The following is a 27,230-nucleotide window of genomic DNA, read 5'->3' on the forward strand; positions in this document are numbered from 1 at the left end:
AGCTCACGCTGAGTCCTGAAGGAACCTGTTGGGAGGAGCTCAGGAGTGCAAGAGGACCAGAAGAGACCTGGGGTCGGACAGGGGACTAATCCAGCTGGAGAGGCACTTCTTGGCATCAACAGCTCTGGTCATGTTCAACTACTTAGCAGTAGAGGTGAGACCCCAGTTCCACCGCAGCTATGGGGGCCAGCAAGGGGCGTCTGGGCCACTGAAGAGCCGCCTGGAGCAACTGAAGAAGCCGTGGTGGAGGGAGGCCACCCCATTGGTGCTCCAGCACAGTGAAACAGCCCGGCTTGCCACAGACGCCTTTCTCGAGCAGGGGGAACGCGGCTACCTGAGTGCCATCGCTGAGGAACGGGAGCTGCCTTTCCTTTCCACCCTGGACATGGAATATATGAGCCATCAGAGAAACCAAAGCGTTCCGGATCCCAGTGCAATGAGAGACAAAGAGGCTGATCCTGGCAATGTGGACACTGGAGATGGGTCCTCCCTCAACTCCGAACTAACATCTGGCACCTACTTCCCACTCATGTCTGATGTGCACCCTCCAGAGCTGGAGCTGGGGTGGCCAGGGACGCCGTTCCTCACGGTGTCTGGCCAGACTCAAGCCACTGTGATTTTCCAAAGAAACAAAGCTAACAGCATTAAGGATTTGCTCCGGTCTCTGATCAGCCGGGCACGGACGGTATGTATAGAGCTGCGTGCCTGGAGTGGGGTCTTGTGCTGCAGCACCCGAGTCCTGGTGGCTGGTCTCACAGCCCCGAGCTGTGCGGCTGATCTCACAATGTGACTGCTTTTTCTCTAGCAGACCTCTAACTGTTCCTTCTCCTTTCCTTTCCTGTAATTTCTTTCTGCCTGGGAAAATGTCACACCGGCAGTGCCCTGCAAGGCACTCTGCATCTCCGTTTGCGGGTGCGCAGAGCGCGGTGCCGAAGCCCGGCGCGAGTGAGTGGCAGGACACGCAGCATTAAGGCTTAGCCATCCTCAGCTGGCAAGTGTGGCCCAGCCAGCCCTTCTGCCCTCTGCCAGGGAGTTTGCACGGCCAGGGTTTTTCTCGGCCCCTGGACATCATGTTAAGCAGGAGAAGAGGATACCACTGGTGGAGAGTGGGAGAACGTAGGACCTGAGTAAACTTGCGGGACTGAAACTCCCTGCCTGTGGCTTGCAGTAGGTCAGAATGCATCATCGTATCTTCTAGACTTGATGTCTGTGCCTCTCTGAGGATGAGTAAGACCAGCCCGTTTTGCCCCGCCACACGGTTTCTGCTGGGTAGAGATTGCCAACCCTCGGATGTAATAAAAACTAGATGACTGCAATACCTGCCTACCAAGCACAATCCTGGCTTGAATTTACTCACTAAATTATGCTCCTTCTTGTCTCTTTTTGCTTTGCCACTATACCATGTGCTAAAGTAGCAGCTCAGACAACTGTATCTCAGACACATTTTCAGCTTTTATTGTCTTTGTCCTCTTTATGATTCTTTTCATCTGTTCCATGTTCATTTTCTTTTGTAGTATTTCATTTCAATAGTGTGGAGATACTGAGTAAACTTTTAGTGCAAAGTTCACTTTTAACTAGTCAGCTTCTAGGCAATTTCTCTTATCACTCCATAGTTTCTTATTTAACTTTATCGTCACTCCTTAAATTCATTACTGCCCAGCGCAGAAGGTGGGAGATAAAGCGTTGTTAAGCCTGGCCTTCAGCTGTGTCTAGAACACGAGCTGTTCCAGGCAGGCTGAGCTGAAGTGTTTTCTTCTGTCACCATCTGCAGAGTTGAGCAAAGGTATGTTGTCTCCAGCAGACGAGAGTGGGGCCACGCAGCAGCTCCAATCGCTGTGCGGCATCACCACAGGACCACATATCCTTGGAATCTGGGCACGATATGAAGTAAAGGGGGAATCTTTATTTCTTTTGTCCAAAAGAAGAGCGTTTTGCCATGTAAGCTCCTGCTCAGTTGGAAGCAGCCACCGCTTAATGCCTGAACTTCTCTTGCACCTTTGTAGGCAAATACAGGAAGTTTTGTCCAGGAAGTAAATGACAAAAAGCTCTGTTTGTCCTTGCAGACAGCTGATTTATGATCTCTTAAATGATCTGGAAAGTCCTGTGACACTTAGTGTGAGTAATCCATATTACTTTTCAGCAATGGGGATTAAGACGTAGTCATGGCAGAATGCACAGGGTAAATGACTACTAAGAAATGTCCCCTTGTCACTTAGCATGTGTCCCGGATCTCCCACGGTATTATGATCCTTCAAACCACACAAAAAATGTCTTTCTGCTTTCTCAGCTCACAGGAACTTCTCTATTGCTGCAGGGAGGTTGCCCAGGCAGTAGGTACTTTATTTGGACTTCAAGTACATTTTGAGCTTTCTGCTTTTTTGGGTTGGCTTGAAAAAGCACCGACAAGAGACTCATAGAATAGAATCATAGAATGGTTTGGGTTGGAAGGGACCTTAAAGATCATCTCGTTCCACCCCCTGCCCTGGGCAGGGACACCTCCCACCAGCCCAGGTTGCTCCAAGCCCCGTCCAACCTGGCCTTGAACCCCTCCAGGGATGGGGCAGCCACAGCTTCTCTGGGCAACCTGGGCCAGGGGCTCACCAGCCTCACAGCAAAGAATTTCTTCCTGATATCCAATCTAAATCTCCCCTACAATCTTCAGGCCTTTATGTTCAAGCTGGGGATTTTCACGCAGTGTTTTTGACTGTTGCATGAAATGTGAGAATAAGTTTTCAACCATCTTATTTGTTTATTACTGGTGTTTTACTGGCTTCCAGGTTGGCAGCTCTGGACAGTGCTTCCCATGATTAACTCTATCATTGACAGCAGTTCGAGCTCATTCACAACCGCAGTTACACATCTTTAAGTAGTTACTGAGTCATTTTGCTCATCAAACCATCCAAAAGGATGTTACCTAAATGTCTTTTAATGAGTAAAGAGCAACCAGAGGTAAAAACATCTTTTGCTTGAAGTGCCAGTAGCAACCGTGTGGAGAACCACTTGCTTTTTAGCTTTTCAGCTGTTGTTTCTGCATTTCAAATATTTTCCCCAATAGACTTTAAGCCCTTGTCACACATCCCTCCTTCAGGGTATTCTCCTCCTGTGTGGTTACAGCTAACACAGAAGGGGGATGGAGCACTGGTGGGATGTGGGAAAGGTGTTGAGATCCCCGAACACTTTTCCCGGGTCCTGTAGACAGGAAGGCGCATGTCTCAAAATGCCGTTTGCTGTTTTCTCCTGTACAGTCGTACAGAACAACATCAGCCGACTTATTTTGCGACAGCGTATTTGTACGGACAAATCAGCAAAAAGGGGCATTTGTTTTATTGGTACCTTGTGCTGGTGCGGTTTGTCTTTCTACTTTGCTGTATTTAACCAGCTGTCTTTGAAGATGTATGTTCAGATTTGAGCTTTTCTCTTTGCAGACATAAGGAGATGCAGTGCAGCCACACCTCAGCCTTCATTTGATAATACCATTACAATTTTACCTTTGTTGGATGAGCTCCAATCTATTTTGAACTGTCCGTGCTGCTTCTTTCACCCCTCTTGTACAACTCCGACACAGGCTGCACGTCTGCGTTTGCGTGCGATGGCAGAAGGGTCGCTTGTGGTCCCCCAGAGAAGCAATGTGTCACTTCAAATGGCACCATTACAGTAATGACCAAAACCACACTGCTATTGGCAAATACCAGTAAAACCAGCTGTGCTGGTTAGAAACCAGACAGATGGCAACCCCGGTGGGGTGCTGGTAAGTGCTGTAATTCCCAAAGCGATGACTGCAGTAATTGCTGAATTGTGAGTTTACAGAAGTGGATTTAGAAATGTCGTGGATTTAGAAATGTCGTGGTTTAACCCCACAATGGGAAGGGGTGAGTTCTCTAGAGCCTGTGGGGCAGCTGTGTCTTTGCAGTGGCCTGATCCGCCAAGGCTGTGCCATGGGCTTGGAGGCTGTGATCAGCATGGTGAGGAACGGGGATGCTCAGAGCCAGCCCCAGCCTTGTGGCTCCTACCACTGAAGCCGAGGGGGTGGAGGCACTGGACGCGCGTTGCTTAGGTTTGTAAGGCCACATTGACTTAAATGCCCAAGGCTTTTACACGTGAGACACGAGTTGTCAGGAACCTGGAGATGGTACTTAGGTACCCAACTTCCACCGCTTTATAGAGCTGTTGGAAATAATCTTTGAGGCTTTAAACCTCACTTTTGTGACAATACGTTCATAGGAGGCTTCAAGGGGAAGACTTACAGGGTCTTCTTTCCCCAAAACTTCTTGGCTTTGGGGTGCAGCTGATGTTATTATAAGAGCTGCCTGCTTTGTTTACCAAGAGGATATGGTGATCTGGGTGGCTCTTACCGTTGTCCTGTCACAGCCATAACTTGGAATGACCAGCCCCACCATCGGTGCCTGCACCTCCACCATGTGAGCCTGCGGCTGGGCACAACTTCCCCTCTCTCCTCACTGCACACTGCAGCGCACGTGGGGCTGACAGCCTTCTTTCCCGACATTGTCTGCGCCTGCTTGCCCACCGGGAGCAACTCTACCCAAATCCCTCCCGTGACGGGATCACATGCGAGGAGGCCGTGAGTAGAGGGACAGCCTGTTCCACCTCCTGATGCCAAGTGAAAACCCGCTTTGGAAAACATGAGTCTGACTATCACGCAAGGCTCCACCCAGCTTGCACAAGCTGGTGTCCCACTGCCTGGAGCGCTTGCTCCCGCGCTGACGCCAAGGCCCTGCCAGGAGGCTGCCAGGAGATGCAAGTCTGCCTGGCTGCCAGCTGCACCCAGCCCAGGGCACGGGGTGCCAGGGGCGGCCCTGTGCCAGACCTGCCACACGCAGCCGTGCTACTGCCTGCTCAGCCCCATCCCTCTCGCAGCCAGCACTGCGGACTGGCACTGCTATTTTGGGGCAAGCAACAGGCCCGAACTCTGCCAAAGCCTGTGAGCAGTAGTAGAGAAACATGAGATGGTGTGGACCTTCTGCACACGCAGGCACAAGCAGTGCCTCTGGGCGCATGGGGTCTGGGGACAAAAGAGTGTCAGTGTCTCTCGACTCCGTCATACTGACTTCCCAAGCCAAGTTTAGATTGTCTCCAGGGCCAAGCCTGCCCCAGACCTGAGCTTGAGGTGAGCTGGAATATCGTGAGGCAAAAGTGGCTGAGAGGGACTTGCCTGAGGCCTCACACAAGGTTCAGCCTATGGTTTTTTTCTTGGTGCTTCATCATTAGAGAATGGGTGACCCATCAAAGTCATTTGGCTGAATTGCCTTTGGTTTTGGCTGAAGGCCAATGTGGAAAGACGTGGTGGAGTCCTGCTTTTTTGTGTGGGTCTCAGCAGTACCTAATGCTGATAGCCCAGCAGCAACATTAATTTAGGAAGTTAAAGTTGCTTCTTGTTGCTTCCAGGGCTCTTCCGGGGCTGATGCTGCCGTCCGTGCCAGATGGGCACCTTTCAGGAGGGGAGAAGAGTTTGCCAGAGCCTCGTAAGGCTTCTGGGAAAACACCACTGATGAGGGTTACAAAAGAGGTGCCCTTTGGAGTCAGAGTCTGAAGCCTGTATTTCCCAGGGCCAGGGTGAGAGGGTGGAGATGTGGTTTTCGCCTGGACAGTAGGAATGACTTTTACCTCTTGATGACAGCTGCCTTGTGTCCCATGTGGATGTCTGGGATCAAACTAGCCTCCAGGAAGGTTCTTCCCCAAACCCTGCTGTGGTGGCCTGGGCCAGGGGTCAGTTTTTGAGGCAAGTTGTTGAGGACCAATGACGGTGTTTAAGGCATCATCGCAGAGATGGTCTTTGGGGACAAACCATACAGAGCCAAGAAATCTTGTCCATCTGCAAAAGGGATAAATCCCCAAGGGAGCAGGATGCAACCATTTGACATTGCTGCCCAACTCTGCCACGGCTCTGGTGCAGACGGTCTCTCCATGGTGTGTGCAGGCAGAGCGGGGCTGAGAGGAGCCAGCTGGCCAAGCAAAAGATTGTGCAGGAGATCATGGGGAAGCCAATGGAGCCCTGCTCTGCCCATAGCAGCTGCCTCCACTCAGTGCCTAGACCATGAAAATGAGCCTGGAAAGAGGCAATTTATTAAGGAAAACAGCAGAAGAGCTGCTGGGCAGTGGGTGACCTGGGGCCAGCATGCCAGTCTGGAACAGAAACGTGAGCCTGTCCCCACATCCAAGGGCAGTGATACTTGGAGCTCCTCTACTCTTTTCTGAAGCTATTCCAGGTCAGACCCGCAAACGTGATTCAGCCTGCTCCTATTTAAAGCTTGAACCTCTGCACATTTAGAAGTCAACCTCACTGCTGTCCTCTGCATTGAACTCTCTGTTTGAAGAGAAGCAGCTGGGCAAAAGTGGCAGAGGAAAGCTCACCCTCATGGTCCGCTCCATAGGGTGATTTGGACTATGGAGGACTGCATTCATGGCCGTGCTCTAACACAGGCGGAGGAGGTGTTTAAAAACAGGATTCCTACCCCGTCACGGGGTGAACAATGAGCAGCAGAACAAACTCTCGCGCATTTTGTGTGCAAGGTGTAGTGCGGGGCATGAACATTGAGTGACAGGGTAAAGTATGCCACCGGAGCTTCACTCCAAAACCCAGTGCTTTTTGGGCCATCTTTATTTGGGCATCCTCTACTAGGTGCAGAAACTCATAAAATCAGAGTTGTGCACACAATTTACAAGTACCAAACAGTTACCTTAATTACTGCTAAGATACGGTAAAGGCTGGGACTAAAGTACTTGATCAGTAGGTCTGTTATTTTTTCAGCTTTTGAAATGAAGCTGGCCTGTCGGTAAATCCTTCACTAACTTTTTCAGTCCCCCAGTGTGTTGCCATCTTCCATGAGTTCTCATTGTTAAGTGTTAATGGTTCAAGGTCTAAGTTAACAGATTGCTCCGCCAGCACCCTCGGGTGAAGGGCATCAGGCCTGACAAATCATCCAGCTCAGCAAGTGCTCTCCTGCCTGCTCCTTCCTTCTCTAAGATGTCCCCCTAATGCCTGTCACTAATGGTGACGGCCAACAGACGATCCCAGCAGTCCCTCCCTTGATGTTGTCTGCTGGCAGGCTCTCTCTGTGAGGAACAGTGGAACAGCGTCTCCAGTCACAGCTTTATTTATGGTTGATTTCCCTTGATCCATTGTTCTGGTTGCAGGTCATACTGTACTTTGAATTTTCTAGTTTTGGGTCAACATGCGTGTAGTAGGTACTTGTCATGACCTACCTTCTATTTTCTGTATTTTCCTTCCAGTTTCTGGAGATTTCATTTAGCCAAGATGTTCTGCTGCCTCCCATCCTGTCTCCACAGTGGGATGGGTTGCCATGGCCTTCTTCAGTCTCATTCTCTAAAGAACTGGCAGTTCTCTTTAAAATTATTTTCCTTTTTAAACCCTCTCCCTTGGAGACTTTATCTTACAAGTCTTCGTTTTTCTGAGACAGATTTTATTGAATTCTTTTTTTTAAATAATGTTAGCGTTATTCCTTCTCCCTACTGTTGGGTTTCATAACTGTCACTTGAATCCTGGCTGCATTAACAAGAGTGCTGCCAGCAGGGAAAGGGAAGGCATCCTTCCCACACACATTATTCTACGATTTTGCCTAGCCGCCCCTAGGATGTAATCTTGGAGCAAGGACATGTACATACTTGATCAAGATACCTTCTCCCTTACCTGGCAGGGTGTCCTTCCTGAAAAATATGGTACTTCTTTATTTTAATATGCTAGTCATCGATGGAGTCAGTCATACCAACTGAATAACGATTTTGGGCAGTCTCAGCTCTCCTGTTTACATGCCGTATTTCTGGCATATTTGCTTAAGGCAACACATAGTTGTTGCATCAGTGACATTCAGAGTCTGTGCATGTGCATTGCCCTTTCAGCTATTTCTTTCTGTGACTCACAGATGAGACAGGAGGGAGCTGGATGAGGAATGTCTTCATAGCTGTTAAAACTGATTTTTTCTGCCATGGTGGGGTAAGGGCTGTTAAACACAAAGGTCCGGAATCAATAGCCGCTCGTGTGGCCACAGTCGCTCACTAGCTCGGGAGGTTTGAATACTTACTTCATAGTTTAAAGTGCAATTCACTTGGGCATGAGATTTCAACAGTATCTTGTTCCCCCCCTCCCCCCCCCTCTTTTCTCCTGCCTAGGTGATAGCAATTGTGATGGATCTGTTTACAGACATGGAAATACTGTGTGACCTGCTGGAGGCCTCAAGCAGACGGCACGTCCCTGTTTACCTGATCCTGGATGAAGAGTACCTGAAGCATTTTGTGGAAATGTGCAATAAAATGGCTCTTACTCAGGACAACTTCCCAGTAAGTTTTCAGTTCCACACTGGATATGGCAAACAGCTCTTGGAATTGATAAAAACCCTTTGTTCTGTTTCCTCCACCTGCTCTCTGGGACCTTCTCCCACTGTCCCAGGCTAAGAGACCATGGCTGTTCGGTCTAGGAAATCGAGGTCTGTCTGGAAGCACAGGGGAAGGAGTGGAGGTGCCTCCTCGTCCTGTATCTTGGTGTTTTGTGGTCCTCGCTTCAGTTTTACACACGAGCAGTGTGCAGTCAAGGCCAATAAGATGCCATGCATTACAGAACGCTTTGCTGGGCTGGTGCAGGCAGACAGGCGGAGGTCGGCCAGAAAACTTAGGTTCATGTGGACCTGTATCATCTCCTTTCTTTGTCCCCTCTCAATCCCTGCTCTAGGATACAGAATTGCAAGACTTAAGTTGCACACAGTTCAGATCCCTGAGCCCAGTTTAGAGTCTGGCTAGAGCTGGTGAGTCCCTTCAGGTGTCCTGACCGACCACTTCCCCCTGCCCTGCTGCACCACCTCAGTGTAAAACCACATGTTAAAAACCTCATGTTAAGATCTGCTTCTCAGCTTTGCAGTTCAGTTGCGGGCTCATGAGGGGTTCATGAAGAGCCTGACTTGGTGGGGTGCCCATCAGCAATGGTGTGCAGTGCCCAGAGCAGGCAAACACTAAAAATTAATGTGTCGGTGTGACAAACTCTCTTGGGAACCGGCAGACTCAGAAATACACCCCAGTATCTTGCTGATCCCCATATAGCTTTTCTGGCTACCACCTACCAATGGAAGTTGGTGTTTTCGTTGTCTTTTGTTAGTCCTGCAAGGCTGGCAGTCCTGGCTGTGCCCCTTCACTGGGTGCAGAGGATTCCCTGGAGGACTGATTCTCCTCCAGCCACCAATTTCATAGGCTTTCCCTTCATCTTGGTGGGGAATGCTTGGAAGTTATCCAGTTACCTCAAACCCATTCTTAACTAAAACCAGGCTAGGGAAAAAGCAAAAATAATGTTTTACAGCACTCAGATGCAGTTACAAATGTCTTAATTTCCCCTCATTTTAAACCTGTCTACACAGAGAGGGGCTTCCTTTTTCCCTCCGTGCTGGTGACACTCTGTCCTTTCTTGTTTCTCACAAGCCAGACCCATTTCATCACACTTCTTGAGATGGCAACTATCAGGGAAAACTGCTTTGTGCTGGAGCACGTTTGTTTTCATTAACAACTGCATTGCTGAAATCACCTGGTGGACCCCGATAAATTCCATCTCTCCAAAATGTATTTTACTTGCTTCTTACCCGAGAGCCTGGCCGTTGTTTTTAATTAAAATTAGAATGAGTTTACATCCATGGAGATGTTTATGTCTCTTTGTTAGACCTGATGTTATGTCTCGTGCTTTAATAGCTAATTAACACTTGCCTCCCCCATTCAGTGACTCATCAGCAGGCCTCAATGTGGAGTCCCCTGGGGCGGATGCATCTCAAGCAGTACATTAACATACGTGCTTGATATCCACATCTAAGTGGAATGAGTGTACATATTTTATTCCTGGCTCTGAGTTGCGACAGGATGTGATGGTAAATCTCCATTTGGAATAATTGGTGACAATGTGGGGTTTAATGGGGAATTTGGGGCAACTGGCCCTCCAGCATCTTACTTCTAAGAACGTTGTGTGAGCCCGCTGGTGTCAAATCCTGGTGCTGAACATCAGCAAATCCCATAGTGGTGCATCAAGCTTTGGCAGTGATCACAGCAGAAGACTTATCTGTTGGATTTTTTCCAATGGTCATCTGCTGAACCTAAAATTACTGTCTAAATCAAGTGAGAGTGGTACCTGGCTTTTCTGCAACACGGGATTCTCATCTTGTTTGGACAACTCAGAGCCTGGATTGCCAAGAATAAGAAGAGGATGGAAAAAACGAGCCGTATTGCAGAAACACACCCAGCCTTGGGAATGATAAAGGGAGTGAATACTGTGGTGACAAATCTATGGGATATCCCTTACTTGAAGGGATTTTAACTTCCCTGGGGGGGAAGAGGAAGCTCCTCCCAGTGAGAACTAGTATTACTACCTCAGCACTGGAATTAAAAAAATCCCTGTGTTGATTGGCAAGAGGATTATGTGAACAACTCCCCAAGCATCCATCATATCTTTCTCTATATCGGCAACTTGTGGTGCCATTTTAGAGGATCACAGATTAATGCAAGTTAGCAGGGACCTCAGGAAGTCATCAAGGCCAACCTCCTGCTCAAAGCAGCGTCACCTGTGAGCTCAGACACGTTCTCAGGGCCTTAACTAGTCTAGTCTTGAAAACCTCCAAGCGTGGAGACTACACAGCCTCGCCGGGCAACTTGTTCCAATGCACAACTGCATTACGGGGAAAAAGTTTCTCCCTTCTCATAGGTGACAGATGAGGATGTCTTCTGGGGCACGAGAAGGCAACAGGTGAGAGCTGCAGTGCAAAGATAGTGGAGCTTCAGCTCTGTCCCTGCTAAAAGTTTCCATGAACTCAAGAGAGGACTGGACAAGTACCTGGAGAAGAGGTCCGGGGGGTTCCCACTAAGACAAACCACAAGAGGCTCGGGAAATCCCCCGAGCAGAAAACAGAGTCAGCAGCAATATTAGGGGGCAGCATCATAAATGATTGCCTTCTTCCTGCTCTTCCCCAGCTGCTGTTGCCCACTGTGAGAGATAAACCGTTGGGTCAGATGGGCCCTGGTCTGGAGGAGATTTGCTGCTCTTATGATGCCCTGAAGTCAATGGTGCCCCTTGGCTGGGCAGGAAGACTTCCTCAGCGTGACATGAGAGTCAAGCCTTTCCCACCCTGCTGCCATGAGCTCCCCAGCAGATGTTTCCAGGAAGGCCACCTCCTGCCCGCAGGGACTCTGACGGAAGAGGAGAGCTGTCAGGAATGGAGTCACCTGCCACAGGGTGACTGCCTCCTGCTCCTCACCCCCGAGGCACGACTTCCGTGCCGTGAACCCCCCGTGAGGCCAGAGACTGGGCGAGCTGGTCCCTGGCTGTGTAGAGGCAGCCTGGGGAGCCCCCACATGCTCAGCACGTGTGGGAGGAGGAAGAGGGGGAGAAGGGGATGCGGCCATGCCTGGGAGCAGCTCCCGGAGGGGTGTCAGGTTGTGGCCCTGCACCCTGCAGAGAACATCTGCAAGGAAATCACAACTATTCATGCTTGTGTTTTGCGCTGGCTGTTACAAACCACTGGGGACAGCCAGGCTGAAGTCTGCTGCATGGCAGAGGGGAGGCTGTCACCTCCAGCAGGTGCCCACCACCATGGGCAGCACCACCCCCGCCAAGAAGCACAACAGCCCCAGCGGTGTGTGCAGCACAGCCGAGCCACCGTGGGTCTTCCTCTTTTGCAGAGCTGACACCAGACAGGGACGAGCTGCCCACAAAGGTGGGCAGTGGTGTGGTGACAGTTTGTAACAGCTCCGGGTGTGCCAAAGCTGCTGGCGGTGGCAGGGAGCTGGCCTGGAGGGGCAGTCAGGGATGGCCGGGCAGGACAGAGTAGGTGCAGCCTTAGGGATGTTTATTTACATGCAAGAAGTTTTCTTTGGCACTGTATCACATAGACCAGGCCAGTAATGGTTTCCAGTGACTGTTCTCCTCTTCTGCCTTCCCCAGCTGAGGTACAAATAACTTTTAGTACAGGCAAAAACCTCACACTACGAAAAAAGCTCCTGATGGATACTGAGAGCCGTATTTACCATTTTGTACCGGGCAGCTGGTTTTACAGGCCAAAGTTGTATCAGAGAAGTTCTTTGCAGTCTTTAAAACAGGGGATCAGGTCTGTTTCACTGGAGTACAGCAGCTGAAAACTTTAATATAATTTTTAAATACACTGATAAAAGGCAATTCTTAAAATGTAGACATACCTTTCTGTAAATCCTTTTTATTGAGCGATATGTTGGTTTTAGGAAGCCTGTCGCTGTATAAAATCAGAACAGCACATTCAATTGATTAAGAAACTGGCTAGGTGTTATGGGTCAAAATTCAGTTTAAATGCAGAGCCATCTGCTAGTGGGGTTAGTTGAATATTGTCAATAGTCTGGAAGAAATCGTATAGTCTTACATACTTCAGAAATGATCTGTAGGCTCATAGGAGTCTCCAAATTTTTTTCAAACCAACATTTGTACATAAGTGCAACTTGTTAATATTTGCTGGTATTTTCGTCTTATAGAAGCAGACAGTGCGACAAAATAGTTGGTATGTAGAAGCCCAGAAGTAATACCTTGCTGCATGCTACCTCTGGGAGCAGAGCTCCTGCTTGAGGCAGGCCATCAGTGATGCATAAGGGAACATTTCAGTTTAGTTCAATACGTGTCCCCTCACCAACTCTGCTTCCTTTGCTTTCAGAACATGCGCATAAGATGTCTGAGTGGAGACACATACTACAGCAAAGCAGGCAAGAAATTTGCAGGCCAGGTTCTGGAGAAATTTATCCTGATTGATTGTGACCAAGTTCTTGCTGGTACATACAGGTAAGAAAAAGTAGCAACTACTGTGACAGACTGGTGACGCCGAGAAAATACTCATTACCAATATAGTGAATAATGTTGCTGTTGGGTTTTTTTTTCCTCCATGATAATGATACACTGCTCTTCCTCTTCATTTCCCCTTATAAATGTCAGGTGTCATTTTGGTGCTTTACCTTCTTCTACTCCATCCTCTTGCTCTTACTCGCTGCTTAGCCTTCAGATAGCATTAACTGCTTCTCTGCCAACATTGACGCTGCCTGGACACATTGCTTTCAGTTCTTAAAAACGTAAAAATTGTTCTGCCAGGTCAGATGTTCAGTGAGAGCAGCTCAAACTGCCATCTGAGGTCCATCCCCCTCGTCCTCCCACAGCATGTGCAATCGTTTCATACATCCCTACGTATTCCCTTCGGCACGTATGGTCCGTTAATTTGCCCTAACTCGTTGCCTGTTCTAAACCAATCTACTAATTTCATGTAGTGCTCCTAGTTCCAGTGCTGCAGGTTAGTAAAATAGCTGTCCTACATTCATCCACCTTCCTGCCCTTTTCTTATCTCAAGTGAGACCTCAGCCTATTCAGTCTCTCCTTGTATGGCAGCTGCTGCATCTCTCACACATTTTAATTATCTTTCTCTGCACCCTCTCTAACCCCACTGTGTCCTTCTTGACATGCAGAGACCAGAACTGCGTGCAGCCCCCAAGATGTGGTTGCAGCAAGGTGTTACAGAGGGTCAAAATGATGCCCTCTGCTTTGCTATTATCACCCTGCCGCCAGCGTCCAACATTCGTTGAATTTTTTAGCTGCCATTGCACTCTGAGCTGATGATTTCACAGAACTGCTGACGACGGTTCCCAGCTCCTTCCTGAGCTGTTCCAGGTTCAGCTTCACACAGGCCTGATGATATAGATCATTTTTCTCGTTGGGCACCCCACATTTTCCTACACTGAAGTTTGTCTGCCACATATTTGTCCACTTGCTCAGTTCTGCGAGGTCCTTCTGAATTTCCTCACCTTGAGCGAGGTAATCCAACCATATGAAGGAACCGAGGATCCTCTGCAAACCGGAGGGTTTCACTGCACCCCTCCAAGCCTGAGGTCACCCACAGGATGGAAACCAGTCCCAGGACCAGTCTCTGGGGCCTTGCTGCTGTCTCTTACCCATGTTGAAAAACAACCATTAAGCCCTACCCTTTGCATCCTATGCTTTCACCAGCTCTCAGTCCATAACAAGACCTTTCTGCCACGGCAACTTAGTTTCTTAAAAGGCTTTGGTGTAGAATGTTGTCAAAGGCTGTTTGAAAACCCCAAAATATGTAGTTGACTGGTCCCTTTATCCATGTACTCAGTGGCTCCCTCACCGAAATCCAGCGGGTCTGTGAGGCAGGGCTTGCCTTTACAGTAGCCCTGTTGACCTTCTTCCACGAGGCTGTGCTTCTCCATGCCATCAGTGATCTTGTTCCTCACAGCATACTGTGCCATGTCTCAGGGTGGAGGTCAGCTCCAGCGCTGTATGGGCCTCAAGATTACGTCCAGAGCCCTCTCTGTAGGTGGGATCATACTGGAAACCTCCCAGTCCTCAGCAAAGCAGTCTGCAGTGGCCCTGGTACGCAGGAGTGAAACGTGTCTCAGTGTCACCAGCACTAGCAATGGATGCAAAAAAATTCATTGAGGTTCTCTGCTACAGTCTTGCCATCACTGAACTTCCCTTTTGACCTACAGATCTCAAATGGGCCCACCAATTTCTTAACTGCGGTACAGCATTTCTGATCAACCTACAAGCCATAGTCATCTTGGGATTTTTGGACTACTCCTTTTCAGCTTTTTTTGACGAATTGCTGCATTTTTACCTAATTGCCTCTCTTGAAATCTAATATCCAGGTGCTGCATTTATTTAGATTGCTCTCGCCCACTACAGAGTTAAAATTGTGTTGTGAGCATTATTGCAAAAGGGCTCTTCCACTACCTATGGAACCAAGTCTTATGCATCATTCAAGACCACATCCTGAATAGCATCTTTTCTTGTGGGTCAAACAATTTAGACTAATTAATTCTGGCAAGTAACCATTTATTGCTTCCAAAATGTTTTTCTCCACAGCCCATCCCAGTGAAGCATTAACCTAGTATGTACATGAGTGGATGAAATCTCCCACTATTACTACCTGCCCTAATTTCGCAGCCTCTGTAATCTCAGTTAACATTGTCTGATCACCATCACCATTCTGATCAGAGGGTCAGGAGTGCTGTCCTTGTACTATATTTTTATTACTAGACTCTTGAGTTTGCCACCTGCAGATCTTTCCCACAGTGTTTTCACGCTGTTGCACATGGTATTATCCTTCACAAACAGTGCAACTCCCCGGGACAGGCTGTTCTGATATTTCTGTGAATTTGGTGCCCTGGCAATACTTTATTCTCCTTCCGCCAGGTCTCCTTGAACACTGCTCTCCCACTCCCTTTCTCTCGCTTTTCCATCTCCCAGACAGCACATGCTGGACCCTCAATCGACCAGCGCCCTCATCACGTCAGCGCTGTTGCTCCAAGCGGCACCTTCTCCTCTGCTTCTGACTTCATCATCTCCAAGGGTAGAGGTCTCACCTTATCAAACTCTGGCAGGGAAAAATGGAAGCACCCAGTTGAAGCTGGTTATGTAGAGTTTCTATATAAACAATATAGCAGTGCCTGGTGGCATTCTGACCATCCTAACGTATCTGAGAACAATGGAGTGGATCCCTGCCAGGAAACATCTATCCATCTCCATTGACGGCAGGGGATGGGGATTAGATAACCGAGACCACTCATTTTTGAGTGGCTAAAACGGAGCATGTATCAGCTGGATTGAACGCCACTACTGGAGGAACATCTTAATTCCCCAGAGTCGGGGTATTGATTAAATGCAGATTCAGTTCTCTGTGTCAGTTCCTCCCTCTGCTGTTCTCGGGCAGGGATCTGCGTCTGCGACATGCTGTCTTTCTATAGATCTCTGTATAGCTGAAACTTCTCGAGTTCTGGAAGATAATAATCCTGTTGATTTTGATTCTCTGCTCTCCCAGTAAGCACATGATGTTCTGGACTAAAAGAAAGAGTCTCTCTTTGTGGAATTTGTTCAACAGTGGTCAGAAACACTTCCACAGGAGAAAATCTGCAAGTCTGCTACTGGATGTACTGCAGCCTGGTACTACACCTAGTGTAGGGATTCAGATGACTCTCCCTACAGATGGGAAAGCTGGATTCAAAGGATGGGAATAGTTACTGAGTAAAGCCAAAGATCCAGGGTGGATTCAGGGATGTCTTGATAGGAAAGAGGGTTAAGCGTGTTCTTACCCAGTGGCAGGTTTTACAGTTCAGCCATCTTGTGTTCAAGGATCAAAGGTTTCAGAACCTTCGGGGTTATACGTTGTATGTGCTTCTTTATGTTCAATTTGCCATAGGAGGCTTTTTCCCACCATGGCTGGCCTCCACAATACCCTCTGGCAATGGGTTATGCAGTTTAATTTATGTTTTGCGTGAAGAAATGATCCATTGTATTTACATTAGGCCTACTGGTAGATAATTACATTTGGTGACCCCAAATTCCCATAACCTGGGCACAGTAAATCACTGTTTCCTATTTACTTTCTTGACTGCATCCATGATTTTGTCCTCCTCCATTATAATTCCTCACGCGAATCACGTCTTCTCCAGCTGGAGTATCCTTGGCTGTTCAGTCCTTTCTCGTGCAGGAGAACTTCCAGACCTTTAATCCTAATTTCTATCTTCTGTGAGACAAATTGACCAGAACTGCATGAAGTGATCGGGATACCCCATCCACTACACTTTAACACTGTAGTACAATGGTGACTTCTGTCTTTTCCTCCGTCCCCATTCTGGCAGTTCCTGGTCTGCTCTTTGCCTTTTTGACTAGTGGTAGACATTGAAGTGATCCGTGTTTTGAACTGTCCATGGGAACCCTGACCTCTTTCCTAAGTGTTAATATCTGAGAACTCATCAATGTACGGAGACCATCAGGGATTTGGCAATAGTTTGAATTTATGACACTGAATTTTGTCTATCATTTTGTCACTTTTTTACCCCATACCATAAGATCCTCTTGCAGCTTCTGATTATCCAGTTTCCTTTCGACCACCCATGATAATTTTGTCATGAGCTCCGTCACGGACTGTTTCTACCATTTTTCAGGACTTTTGTGAATACATTGGACAGCAGCGATCCCAGCACAAAATTTGTGGGATTCCAGTGGGTAAATTAAAACTATTGCTAGCACTTGTATCCCATCTTTAATCAACTGCTACTCCTCCTTTGTACTCCGTGATCACTTAATTTTTCCAAGAGTCCTTGCTGAATGACCGTGTCAAAATCTCTTTGAAAATTCGAGTAGCCGAGATCAAGCAGATCATATGCATCTGCGTGCTTGCTGCCTCTCCGAAGAACTGCAAGAGGCTTTTGAAGCATGGCTTCCTTCCACAAAAATATGCTGAGTCTTCATCATTATGATTATAGTTATTTATGCATCTAATCATTTTACTCTCTATTTGCTTCTACCAGTTTGTTCAGTATGGAAATAAGACTGGCTGGTTTGTAGTTTTCCAGGAGCTCTTTAAAAGGTTCACATTTACTACTTTCCATTCCTCTGCTACGATGTTCCATTTTAAATGATAGGTTATTCACTGGTTAATAATTGGAAAATTGCTGACTTCCAGTTTTTGAAGGCTGTTGCCTTTAATATTTTCCTTTAATGTGCCTTTTAACTACGGTGACTTGTTGGATGTTTTAAAATATCTTTATTTTGATAGGTACGTTTTCTCCGAGACTCTAATATAGCATCTTTAAACAATCTTCAGGCTGCCTCAAGCATTTGACCTTCTTGGTTACTCTTTTAAATTTCTTTTTAATAGCATTCCTCACTTTCTCTTTTAAGTTAAGTATTACTGTTGTAGATTATTTTGGTCCTGAAAGAGTATTTAATATGGGTACGTCACGGGGACTTTTTTGCCGAGTGCCCTTTCCAAAGAAACTTTCTGAACTGGTAATGTTATTTCTCCTTTTGTTGGTTTTCTGGCTAGTTCCTCCAAAAAGCGTTAATTTATAGTGTCTAAAATGCAGCTTCTGCAACTGTCCCAGTAAGGGCCCTCATCCAACACGGCTGTAACTGAATCTCCCTCTGTTCCCCTGCTTTCTGCCTTCTTGGCCTCTCAGCACGTCCTCAGCGTGGCGCATTTACCATCAGCACCCAGAAAGTTCACAGAATAGCCCTGATCCTATGTTTTTCCTGTTGGGGAGTGGAATTTTAATCCAACAGGCATATATTTCACTTTTTGAGATACCATTTACGTTATTTGATTATTTTTTTTTTTTAAATCTGTTGTGCCACTGCCCCAGCAACATCCTCTCTTTGTCCTTTCTGTATAATTTTTACCCTTGCAGTTATATCATTTCTTGATTTTCTTCTACCCAGGATGTTTCTGATATGCCTGCTGTGTCAGACTCATCATTTCAGCTCGGGTATTTCACGACATCTGTCTGTTTCTTTAGCTCATAAAATTTATGTGTGCATGTAAACGTTTGTATCTGGTCTGGTTGTTCAGCACTGTGCACTTTTCTAGACACAGTTTTATTTGTTCAGATGTTCCTCATTGATTCTCATTTCTTACCCAGGTGTTACTGATTTGTATCCTGTCCTTATATAAGAATACAGTTTTCTTGTGTTTATTCCTAAGGTAAAGTGGGCAAGCTCAAACTGCGTGGCCTTCTACACATCACAGCTTTGCTCCAGGTTCTAATTTAAGGCCTCCCTGTATCTTCTGCAATATATCGTGCAGCAGCCAGGTTTCATTTAGGTTAAGATGGAATCCAGCTTGCTTTACAGAGTCACTGTCTTCCTGCAGTTTTCCATTTCCTTGTGATTCTATCATCCTTTCCCTAACTTAATATCCATAACCATGTCCTGAAATGCTCTTTTACTTCTCTGTCCCATTCTAAGCATGGAAGAGGGAGCATTTTATAAGGCTACCGATAAAATCCTGATCTTTTTTAGCTTCCCACTTAGGTGCTTTTATTTTACCCCCTGAGATGCATCCCATCTCTTTTTATGTTAATGGGGCCTATGGAGACGTTGACTAGCGGCTTCTCTGCAGCGCTCCATAACTTAGATCCAAACGTCTCTACCACCCTTCATCCCAGCGAGCAACTTGCTCGTTGTTCTTTGCTGTCATCCTTCCTGAGCACTGGATCCTGGAGGACGCTCCTTCGTGCTGTCTGTCTCCTATGGACACCAACACCATTTGGTGCCCTCTGTATAGTGTGGTTTGTACAACCTGAGGACAGTTACCACGCTGACCGTCAGCTGTCTCTTTTCCAGACTCAACATCTCCTGTTCCTCAGAGGATTCAAGTCGAGCAAAAAGGTTACACGTGTCTTGTAGGCCACAATGTGGTTCATACACCCCCTGAATGTTTGCTCTTTTTCCCAACACTGTGACGCTGCAGACGCGTATTTTCCTTAAGACATTCTCGAACCCCCAGAGCTGCTGCCGACTCATTCTCCAGCCTGTATTTGTGCACCTGAACCTGACTGCCTGGAGCGTATTTTCTTTGAATATTTTCCTGTTGAACCGCACCCATTTTTTTTCAGAACCTTTTTCAAATTCATATCTGTGCAGTCACTCTCTATGGGATGTGATCTGTGAATTTAACGAGTGTACACTCATCTGTTATTCAGGCTGCTCGTGAAGATATTGGGTAGCAGCAGAGCCAAGATGCTAGACCCCTCGAGAGTTTCAAAACATCCTTCTACCTTAGCAGTGAACCCCGACGTCTCATCCCTCTGCAGCCTCTCTTGCAGAGGGGTATCTTCCTACTCTATCCTTGACCACTCAGGTATTCAATAAGTGTCTTTTAATTCTTCAGTTTTAACAAGAGACTTTTTTCTCCTCAAGTGCATGCTCAGATCACGCCTGAAATACATTTTTAGTCTCTAGTTCCATCTTGAGACATCAGATTCTCTCTCCTATGAGCCCTATATGCGGTATTACACTCCTGCAGCAAGAGCAGTACATATATTGACGTTTTCGTATTGAACCCTGCATGTTAATACTGTCGTCGTCTATGCTGACTCTTCCCTTGATAGTTTCGTAAAAAAAAGCCCTCCTTATTTTCCAAAATACTCTTGGCCACCTTTGTAGGCAAATTAGCTTAGAGCCCTCAACTCTTATGTGTTTATTGATTAAATACTTCCCTGTGTTTTCCATCTTTAACATTATATTTCCTCTAAATGAAGACAAGGAGAAAACAAGGTTCATTGAGGTATTTAGGAAAAGCAATAATCTAAAATCCTAAATATAGTTCTATATCTAGTTATTTAGTATTATTCTGGGCACCAAAATAAATAGTATGTTTCTTTGAGCACTTATTTAACATAACATGGTGAAGGATATGAAGACATTTACTAATGCAGCAGATGAGAGGAGCCGAAGGGAAACGGGGCTAGAACTAAACAGGATCTTGAACAGGAAAACTAGAGTAGATGTTTGCCAGGTTAGGACTAGAGAAAAGAGGTGGTATTGCCAGCCTGAAAGGGAGTTGCGTGGCTGTTTGTGTTGTCTTAGAGGAGATCAGATTTCTCAGCTCAAAATGGAAGATGGTCAAAGTATGGGTACATGTCTTGCCACTGTCGCAGAGAGGGAGGAGCTCACCGTTTGCTATATCGTAGTGAAAGAAACTCAAGATGTGGGGTTGAAGGCAACATGACAGCTGAAACTGAAAAATTAGAGGAGGAATTTGAGAGGATTACAAAAGCTCTGCACCTGGCTTCAGTGCATAAGTGTTTGCAATGGACAGATAAAGCTACGTGGGTTTGAAGCTGGAGGAGGTTTGCAATATCTTTAGAAGAAAGGTGCTCATACTCTCAGGTACCTGTGTCCCAAGCAAGAGGAAAGACATTAAAGAGTGGGATCCAGATCTAACTCAATGAACAGTCACCTCAAGAAAGAAATTATAATTAAGCAGAAAGTGAATGCATAGGGAACGGAGAGCATAGTGTAATCAGCAAGCGAGCACTGTCAGAAGATGTGTTATATATAACCTTGAGGAGCACACCAAAGCAAAGAGGAGGAAGTCCTCGGGTGCATAAATAAAGATAGAATCCAGAAGAAAGAGACATCCTTGCATCCTGCTGTAAGGATGAATAAGAAATAAGAGAAAACTGAGACGGGACGCCCAAATTAACTGAATGAATTGCACTCTTTTTAATCAAAATGAAGATGAAAAATGAGGAATGGTAATGACTTCAAGTGCCTTGGAAGCAAGTTTAAAGAGCTTGCTGTAATAAAGTCAGATCATTGTCATCTTATCAAAGAAAATGTCACTTGAAATTGAAGGTCCAGTAATGGGTGTGATGTAGTATCTACATTTAGCAAATGTGCAAAAATGATACACAGAAGTTTGTATCGGCATACAGAAAGAAAAGAATGCCTTTGACAGCCAAAGTGATGGAAAAAAATAAAAATGAGTAACAGAAACTACTGAAAGAAGCGGAAAAAACCTTCTGCTGCAAATTGGTATCTCATCAGTTGGAAACAGCTGCAGCAGGGGAGCCGAGTGTGACGAATTGCGAGCCACCTGTAGAACACAGCCCTAGAAAGGCCGCTGCTACCCGAGACCGTACGGCGATTTTACAGAGGCGCTGGCAGAAGAACTAATCCCGTTGCCGAAAATGCTGCTGAGCCCGAGACTGCTGCCGAAGTACCGCAGGGTGCTCCTGCCACCCGTGCCCGGCCCCAGGCAGGCGGCGGGGCCCAGGACCCGCGGCGAGGCGCGGAGGTGCCCCCGCCCCCGGAGGTGATGCTGCGGCTCCATCTCCTGGCCCAAGGCTGAGCTGCACGGGATCCGGGGGCGTCCCAAAGCACGGAGGGGAGGGATCCCGTCCCACGGCCATCCTCTCCCGGAGTCCTGTCATTTGTGCCGCAGGGTGGTTCAGAACTGGATACGGGATCTCCGTGTGCAGCAGTTTGTTGTGGGAAAAATAACGGCAGGAGAATCCTACCGCTTTTAGAAACGCGCTTTTAGCATCCAAAGCGGCCCGCGATGAGGAGCTCCACAGCTTGTCTGTGTGTTGTGTTGTCTAAGGAAGTACCTCTTGTCTGTATTGAATTTGTAACCTGTTAACTGCATTCGGTGTGTCATTTTTGTACCAGAAGAGACAAAGAATGATCATTCCCTGACTATTTCCTCCATGCCATTCATGGAGGAAAAGACCTTTGTCAGTTTGTAGTGCTGGGAATAGCCATGGCTGGGCCACATTATCATAGAATCATAGGGCTGGAAGGGACCTCTGGAGATCATCCCATCCAACCCCCTGCCAGAGCAGGGTCACCCAGAGCAGGTGGCACAGGAACGCGTCCAGGCGGGTTTGGAATGTCTCCAGAGAAGGAGACTCCCCCACCTCTCTGGGCAGCCTGTGCCAGGGCTCTGCCACCCTCAAAGGAAAGAAGTTATTTCTCATGTTTAGGTGGAACTTCCTATGCTCAAGTTTGTGCCCGTTACCTCTTGTCCTGTCGCTGGGCACCACTGAAAAGAGCCTGGCCCCATCCTCCTGACACCCCCCCTTTCAGCCATCTTTTTTCCAGACTGAAGAGACCCAAATCCCTCAGCCTTTCTTCATCAGAGAGATGTTCCAGTCCCCTCATCATCTTGGTGGCCCTTTGCTGTCCCCTCTCCAGCATTTCCCTGTCCTTCTGGAACCGGGGATCCCATAACTGGACACAGTACTCCAGATGTGGCCTCACCAGGGCAGAGCAGAGGGGGAGGATGACCTCCCTCCACCTGCTGGCCACACTCCTCTTGATGCACCCCAGGATGCCATTGGCCTTCTTGGCCACGAGGGCACGTTGCTGTCATAGAAACCCGTACTATGGCAAGGAGGAGGGCTCTGCCACTGGGGGGACTTCTATGATTCCTTCCAGGTCCTATGGTGACACAGAGTGGGTGGGTTCCCCTTGCATCAGCATAGGAAGCTGGGACACAGCTGTGAGCTGTAAGCAACGTGGAGAGGAACAGCAGCACTCCTGGGACTGGGGAAGGAACTGTAAGAAGCGTGAGTGGCAGGGACAGTCATAAGGCCAGGGGGGGTGTATGGCTAGATCTGCGGTGGCTCCCCTTACAGGGGAAAGGATGGCCAATGTGTTAGATAGACCCGGCCACCTCCTCTCAGTCTCAGGAGTTTCTGTAGGGAGGCAGTACTTTGGTCAGATGGTGCTGAGGGAAGACAGAAGGTCTTTGTCTGTGGTGGGAAGCAAAACCTAAGCAAAACCTGTTATTTACCTCCTGCTAAGGTGAGGCCGGAGGCCTCGATGGGTAGCTGCTGTGGTGTTCCTGCTAGACTGTTTGAGTCTGAGACACGAGACCTCCTCACCAAAATGAGGAGGGCGAGCATGGCCACTTGCACAGATCTGCTTCCAGGTCTGCTGGCAACAGCAGTGCTGGGCTGGGGGAAGAGGGATGGCAGGTATTATCCTCCATCAGGCTGACCAGGGTCCTCTCACAGTTCACGGCTGTTACGGTTTGAGAAACCCATAACAATTTACTGTTGTTTAGATGATTATTGTCTCACCGGATGAGCCCTCCCCACCCAGAGAAAAAACAAGGAAAACTGAGGGTTGAAATATAAACAGATGTAACAGAATTAAGACTAAATAATTAATATTAATAACACTAAAGAACAAATATTGATCCCAATACCGATATAAAATACACAAGGACTATACCCAGCCCATTCCATCAGTAGAAGCCGTGCACTCCCCGCAGGGGACTCCCAGTAAATGTGGGACACTGCGAGCGCTGTGGCTTCGGGAGGAAGGGAAGGGCTCAGGGCTCCGGCACCGGGGCAAGGAGTTCTCTGGATCACAGCCATCAAGGGAGAGAGAAACTACGCAGCAAACTTTCTAATTTATACTGCATGTGGCGTTCATGGTATGAAATAATCCTGTTGGCAGCTTGGGTCAAGTGCCCAGGTCTCCCTGCTCCTCATCCCCGCATCTGGCAAGGCTCAAAAACACTGAGACCTTGGAACGCACATAGCCTATCTGGCTATAAAGTAAATATTTTCAGGAATTCAGACACTAGAGTCTTCTAAAAGTGCTGTTTTCCCAAGCATTGGAAGATAAATTAGTCCTGTGTCACTCAAACCAGGACAACGGGACAACACTCGCAGTGCGAGGGATGCAAGCCTGCCCCTCCAGAGGAAAGCGGGCTCAGCCCTCTGAGCACATTTGTGGGTTTGAGGAGTTCAAGTGAACACAAGTGTGCATGTGAGTGGAGCAGGTCCTGAGTCGGGGCACGTCTAATGGCCATGCGGTGCAGATGCAGCACTCTTGTGTAGAAGGGTGATAGCTGTAAGCAACGTGGAGGGGGACAGCAGCGCTCCCGGGAGCCAGGCAGCACCCCTGGTACAGCCGCCTTCGACGGCGGTGATACAGACTACATGAAATCTCCTACCTGGACTCTTGGATTTTTTCGAAGAACTCACACAGTTTTGTGAGAGGTAACTTTCCTTTGCAAAAGCCGCCTTTCCTATTATATCATATTTACCTACATGGCCATTAATTGTATTCTTTGGAAGAGTCTCTACTGATTTGTGCTGTGCAGTTATGAGAATAATGGTCTGGAATGTTACAAAAATTGTATCACATTAGCAACATTCCACTCTTCTGATAACCAAGGCACATTCAAGTGAGGGATAACACACCCTGGTTGGTTAGTTGAGCTATTTCATCCTTGCATTCCTTTGGCACTCTTGCATTAGTACTACCTGGTCCTGCCAATTCGTTACTATCTGCTTTGTTGATATGTTTTCTAATCTCTTCTACAGAGATTTCAACATAAGATTGACCCTCCTTTACGTTCTGTATAAAGGTGGGTTCAGGGCAGCGATCAGCCCAAGCTCCTGTACGGTAAACGTTGATGCAGAGGAATTATCTGAGCACTCCTATTGCACATGGACCATGCGCCAGCCCCGCAGACAGCTCTGTATTATTTCTTATGTCTTTTGCAATGTGTGACCCAATCTTTTTGATAGATGGCCTCTCTGGTCTTAATAGCTTCTCTTTTGTCATTTAGCCATCCCAGCTATTTTCTGGGTTTTGGTTTTGTTTGTGTGTTTGTTTTCTCATTTCTCTTTGTGAAGCTGTATGCATTTACTTTGAGCCTCCAGTATGGTATTTCTGAATACGCTTCATGCCACCCGCAAAGCTTTTTCGCTCTTTTACTATATCTTCAGTCTTACTTAATATACCTGTTTTGATATCAAGCAGAAGAGTATTAATCTTTTCATTTTATGTTGCTCTTTGTGGGGTGTGTATGCTGAGTGTAAGCATACTACTTTCTTCAAAACAACACTATGAACGTTATGAACCATAACAACTGCATACTGAAATTAAATGACCATTTTAGGATTGTTCTTTTGTAATTATGTAATGAGTACATTCAAGTAATCTCAGACTTGCATACTTCAGAGAAAGCTTTCACGACATAAATCAGGTAGCATTACAGTACTTGAATGTTAAAATCAACGCTAGGTATCTCGGTACGCTGTGAACTAAAGTTGCATGTGGGGTTTATTTTGCAGTTTCACCTGGCTTTGCAGCCAAGTCCACACCAGCCTGGTAACCCACTTCCGTGGTCAAATTGTTGCCGAGTTTGACAAGGAATTCCGGTACTTATATGCAGAGTCCCGAGCAGTGACCAGCTTCTGTGTGCCAGATCCTGGAATGTGCCCCTCTTCTCAGAATACCTCAAAAGTTGCCAACTCCCTTTTAAAGTCCGCACAGGTGAACGACGCTGAAACCTTGAGCCCCTCCAGCAGCCTTTCCAACGTAAGCATCAGAAGCATAAAAATGTCTCCCTTTCTGAAAAATTCCAGCTGCAATGTACACCAGGAAAAGCAAGATTCAAACTCTGATTCTTGTAGTAAGAAGGGGAAGGAAGACACATCTCTGAAGCCCGCTTGCCCTAAGCAGCAAGGAGAACCACCAGACTCACCAAACAGTCCTCCAAATATATCCACCCCAGCCTCTTATCACAAATCAAATCTCATGACAGCAAGGACATTCTTGCAGCCGGAGCCTTCCCCTGCCCCGAGCTCCAACAAACCTAGTTATCAAGGGGACAATAAGGCTAACAGCAGCCACTGCTCCCCACAGGAGCAGACAGTGCAGTCCCCTTCCGAGGGTGCCGGTAGCAATGGGACAAGCATGAAGCCGAAAGGGCCTGCTGCTACCTCCCAAGAACCGACAGCAGAAAATGACACCACTTTTTATGGGATGGAAAAAAGACAGAGTCCCAGACAAGGGAAGTTGGACCTGCTATCCCCATACAACCAGCTAAAACGAGATAAAAAGCCTGTAGTTTCTTGCTATGATAAACTCACCGAGGACATGTTGATGGAAAAGAACAGTGCGTATGGGGCTGAGAAAAGAATGACCCTCGGGCACAGTAAGCTGGACCTAATCACCAAGTACAACAAGTTAAAATCTAAACATATACACAGTCGGTTCGAACTCTGACCTGGGCCTTGAGGTGTCCTTTGGTCTTATTTTCAAGTGGTTGCTTTTCTCCACCAATCGTCATATCTGGGGCTTGAAATCAAAATACGGGTGGCAAATTAGTCTTGTTCCTATTAAAAGGTGTCAGTGCTGTTTCTAATACATACAGATGACTGATTCAGATGAGATTAGCAAGTACAGTTCAAATTTTCAATTACAAATCATGGCAGGAGAGAGAAAATTACATAAACATAATCTACGCCTCTACCTTTTTTTTAACCATTTGCGAAAGAACTTTTCTTTCCCAAAGAACATTTCCGCCCCCCCAAACTTACAGCAAACCCATTGCTACAGCTGGAAACTGTTTGGCCATTGAGGTCTTCAGGGTAAACCCAGGTTCTCTTTGTACTAAGCGATTCCTTTCCCTGTATCCGTGTGCTGAAAACAAAATGGTCAAAGACAGGGTAACCATTAAAAATAAAGGAGCTGTTTTGCTGGACAGAGCTGTGTTGGGTCCCTCATGGGGAGATGAGCACCCCAAGCTCGACCAGGGCCCCCCTCCACTGAGCTGTGCCAGGCCAGAGGACACCGGTGGCGTATGGTTGGCACCTGCACACGATTGATGTTGGCACATAAATGGTGTCTGCACATGGGTGGGATCACCACACGGGTGGTGTCTGCACACGCATGGGATCACCAGATGGGTGGCATCTGCACACGGATGGTGTCTGCACACGGGTGGGATCATCCCATGGGTGGGATCACCATGTGGGTGGTGTCTGCACAGGTGTGGGATCACCACACAGGTGGCGTCTGCAGATGGATGGCGCCTGCACAAAGGTGGGATTCACCACGTCGGTGGCGTCTGCACGTGGATAGTGTCTGCAGACGGGTGGGATCATCCCGC

General features: G+C 47.3%; 1 protein-coding gene across 1 annotated transcript; it reads left to right on the forward strand.

Annotated features, from left to right (window-relative positions):
* Positions 1-56: 56 nt before the first annotated feature.
* FAM83C (family with sequence similarity 83 member C) lies at positions 57-26,823 on the forward strand. Its single transcript, XM_074571807.1, has 4 exons — positions 57-685; positions 8,146-8,313; positions 12,672-12,796; positions 25,408-26,823. Exons 1-4 carry the CDS (start codon positions 131-133, stop codon positions 26,342-26,344), a joined length of 1,785 nt encoding a protein of 594 aa, XP_074427908.1. The 5' UTR covers positions 57-130; the 3' UTR covers positions 26,345-26,823.
* The last annotated feature ends 407 nt before the right edge of the window (positions 26,824-27,230 follow it).

The sequence above is a fragment of the Larus michahellis genome, unplaced genomic scaffold, assembly GCF_964199755.1.
Source record: "Larus michahellis unplaced genomic scaffold, bLarMic1.1 SCAFFOLD_157, whole genome shotgun sequence".
Taxonomy (NCBI): domain Eukaryota; kingdom Metazoa; phylum Chordata; class Aves; order Charadriiformes; family Laridae; genus Larus; species Larus michahellis.

Bases quoted from the DNA above. Each gene is read 5' to 3' on its own strand.
- FAM83C (XM_074571807.1), top strand. From the start codon at position 131: ATGTTCAACTACTTAGCAGTAGAGGTGAGACCCCAGTTCCACCGCAGC. The intron at 686-8,145 runs GTATGTATAGAG...TCTCCTGCCTAG, and splicing joins TGATCAGCCGGGCACGGACG to GTGATAGCAATTGTGATGGA. The intron at 8,314-12,671 runs GTAAGTTTTCAG...CTTTGCTTTCAG, and splicing joins TTACTCAGGACAACTTCCCA to AACATGCGCATAAGATGTCT.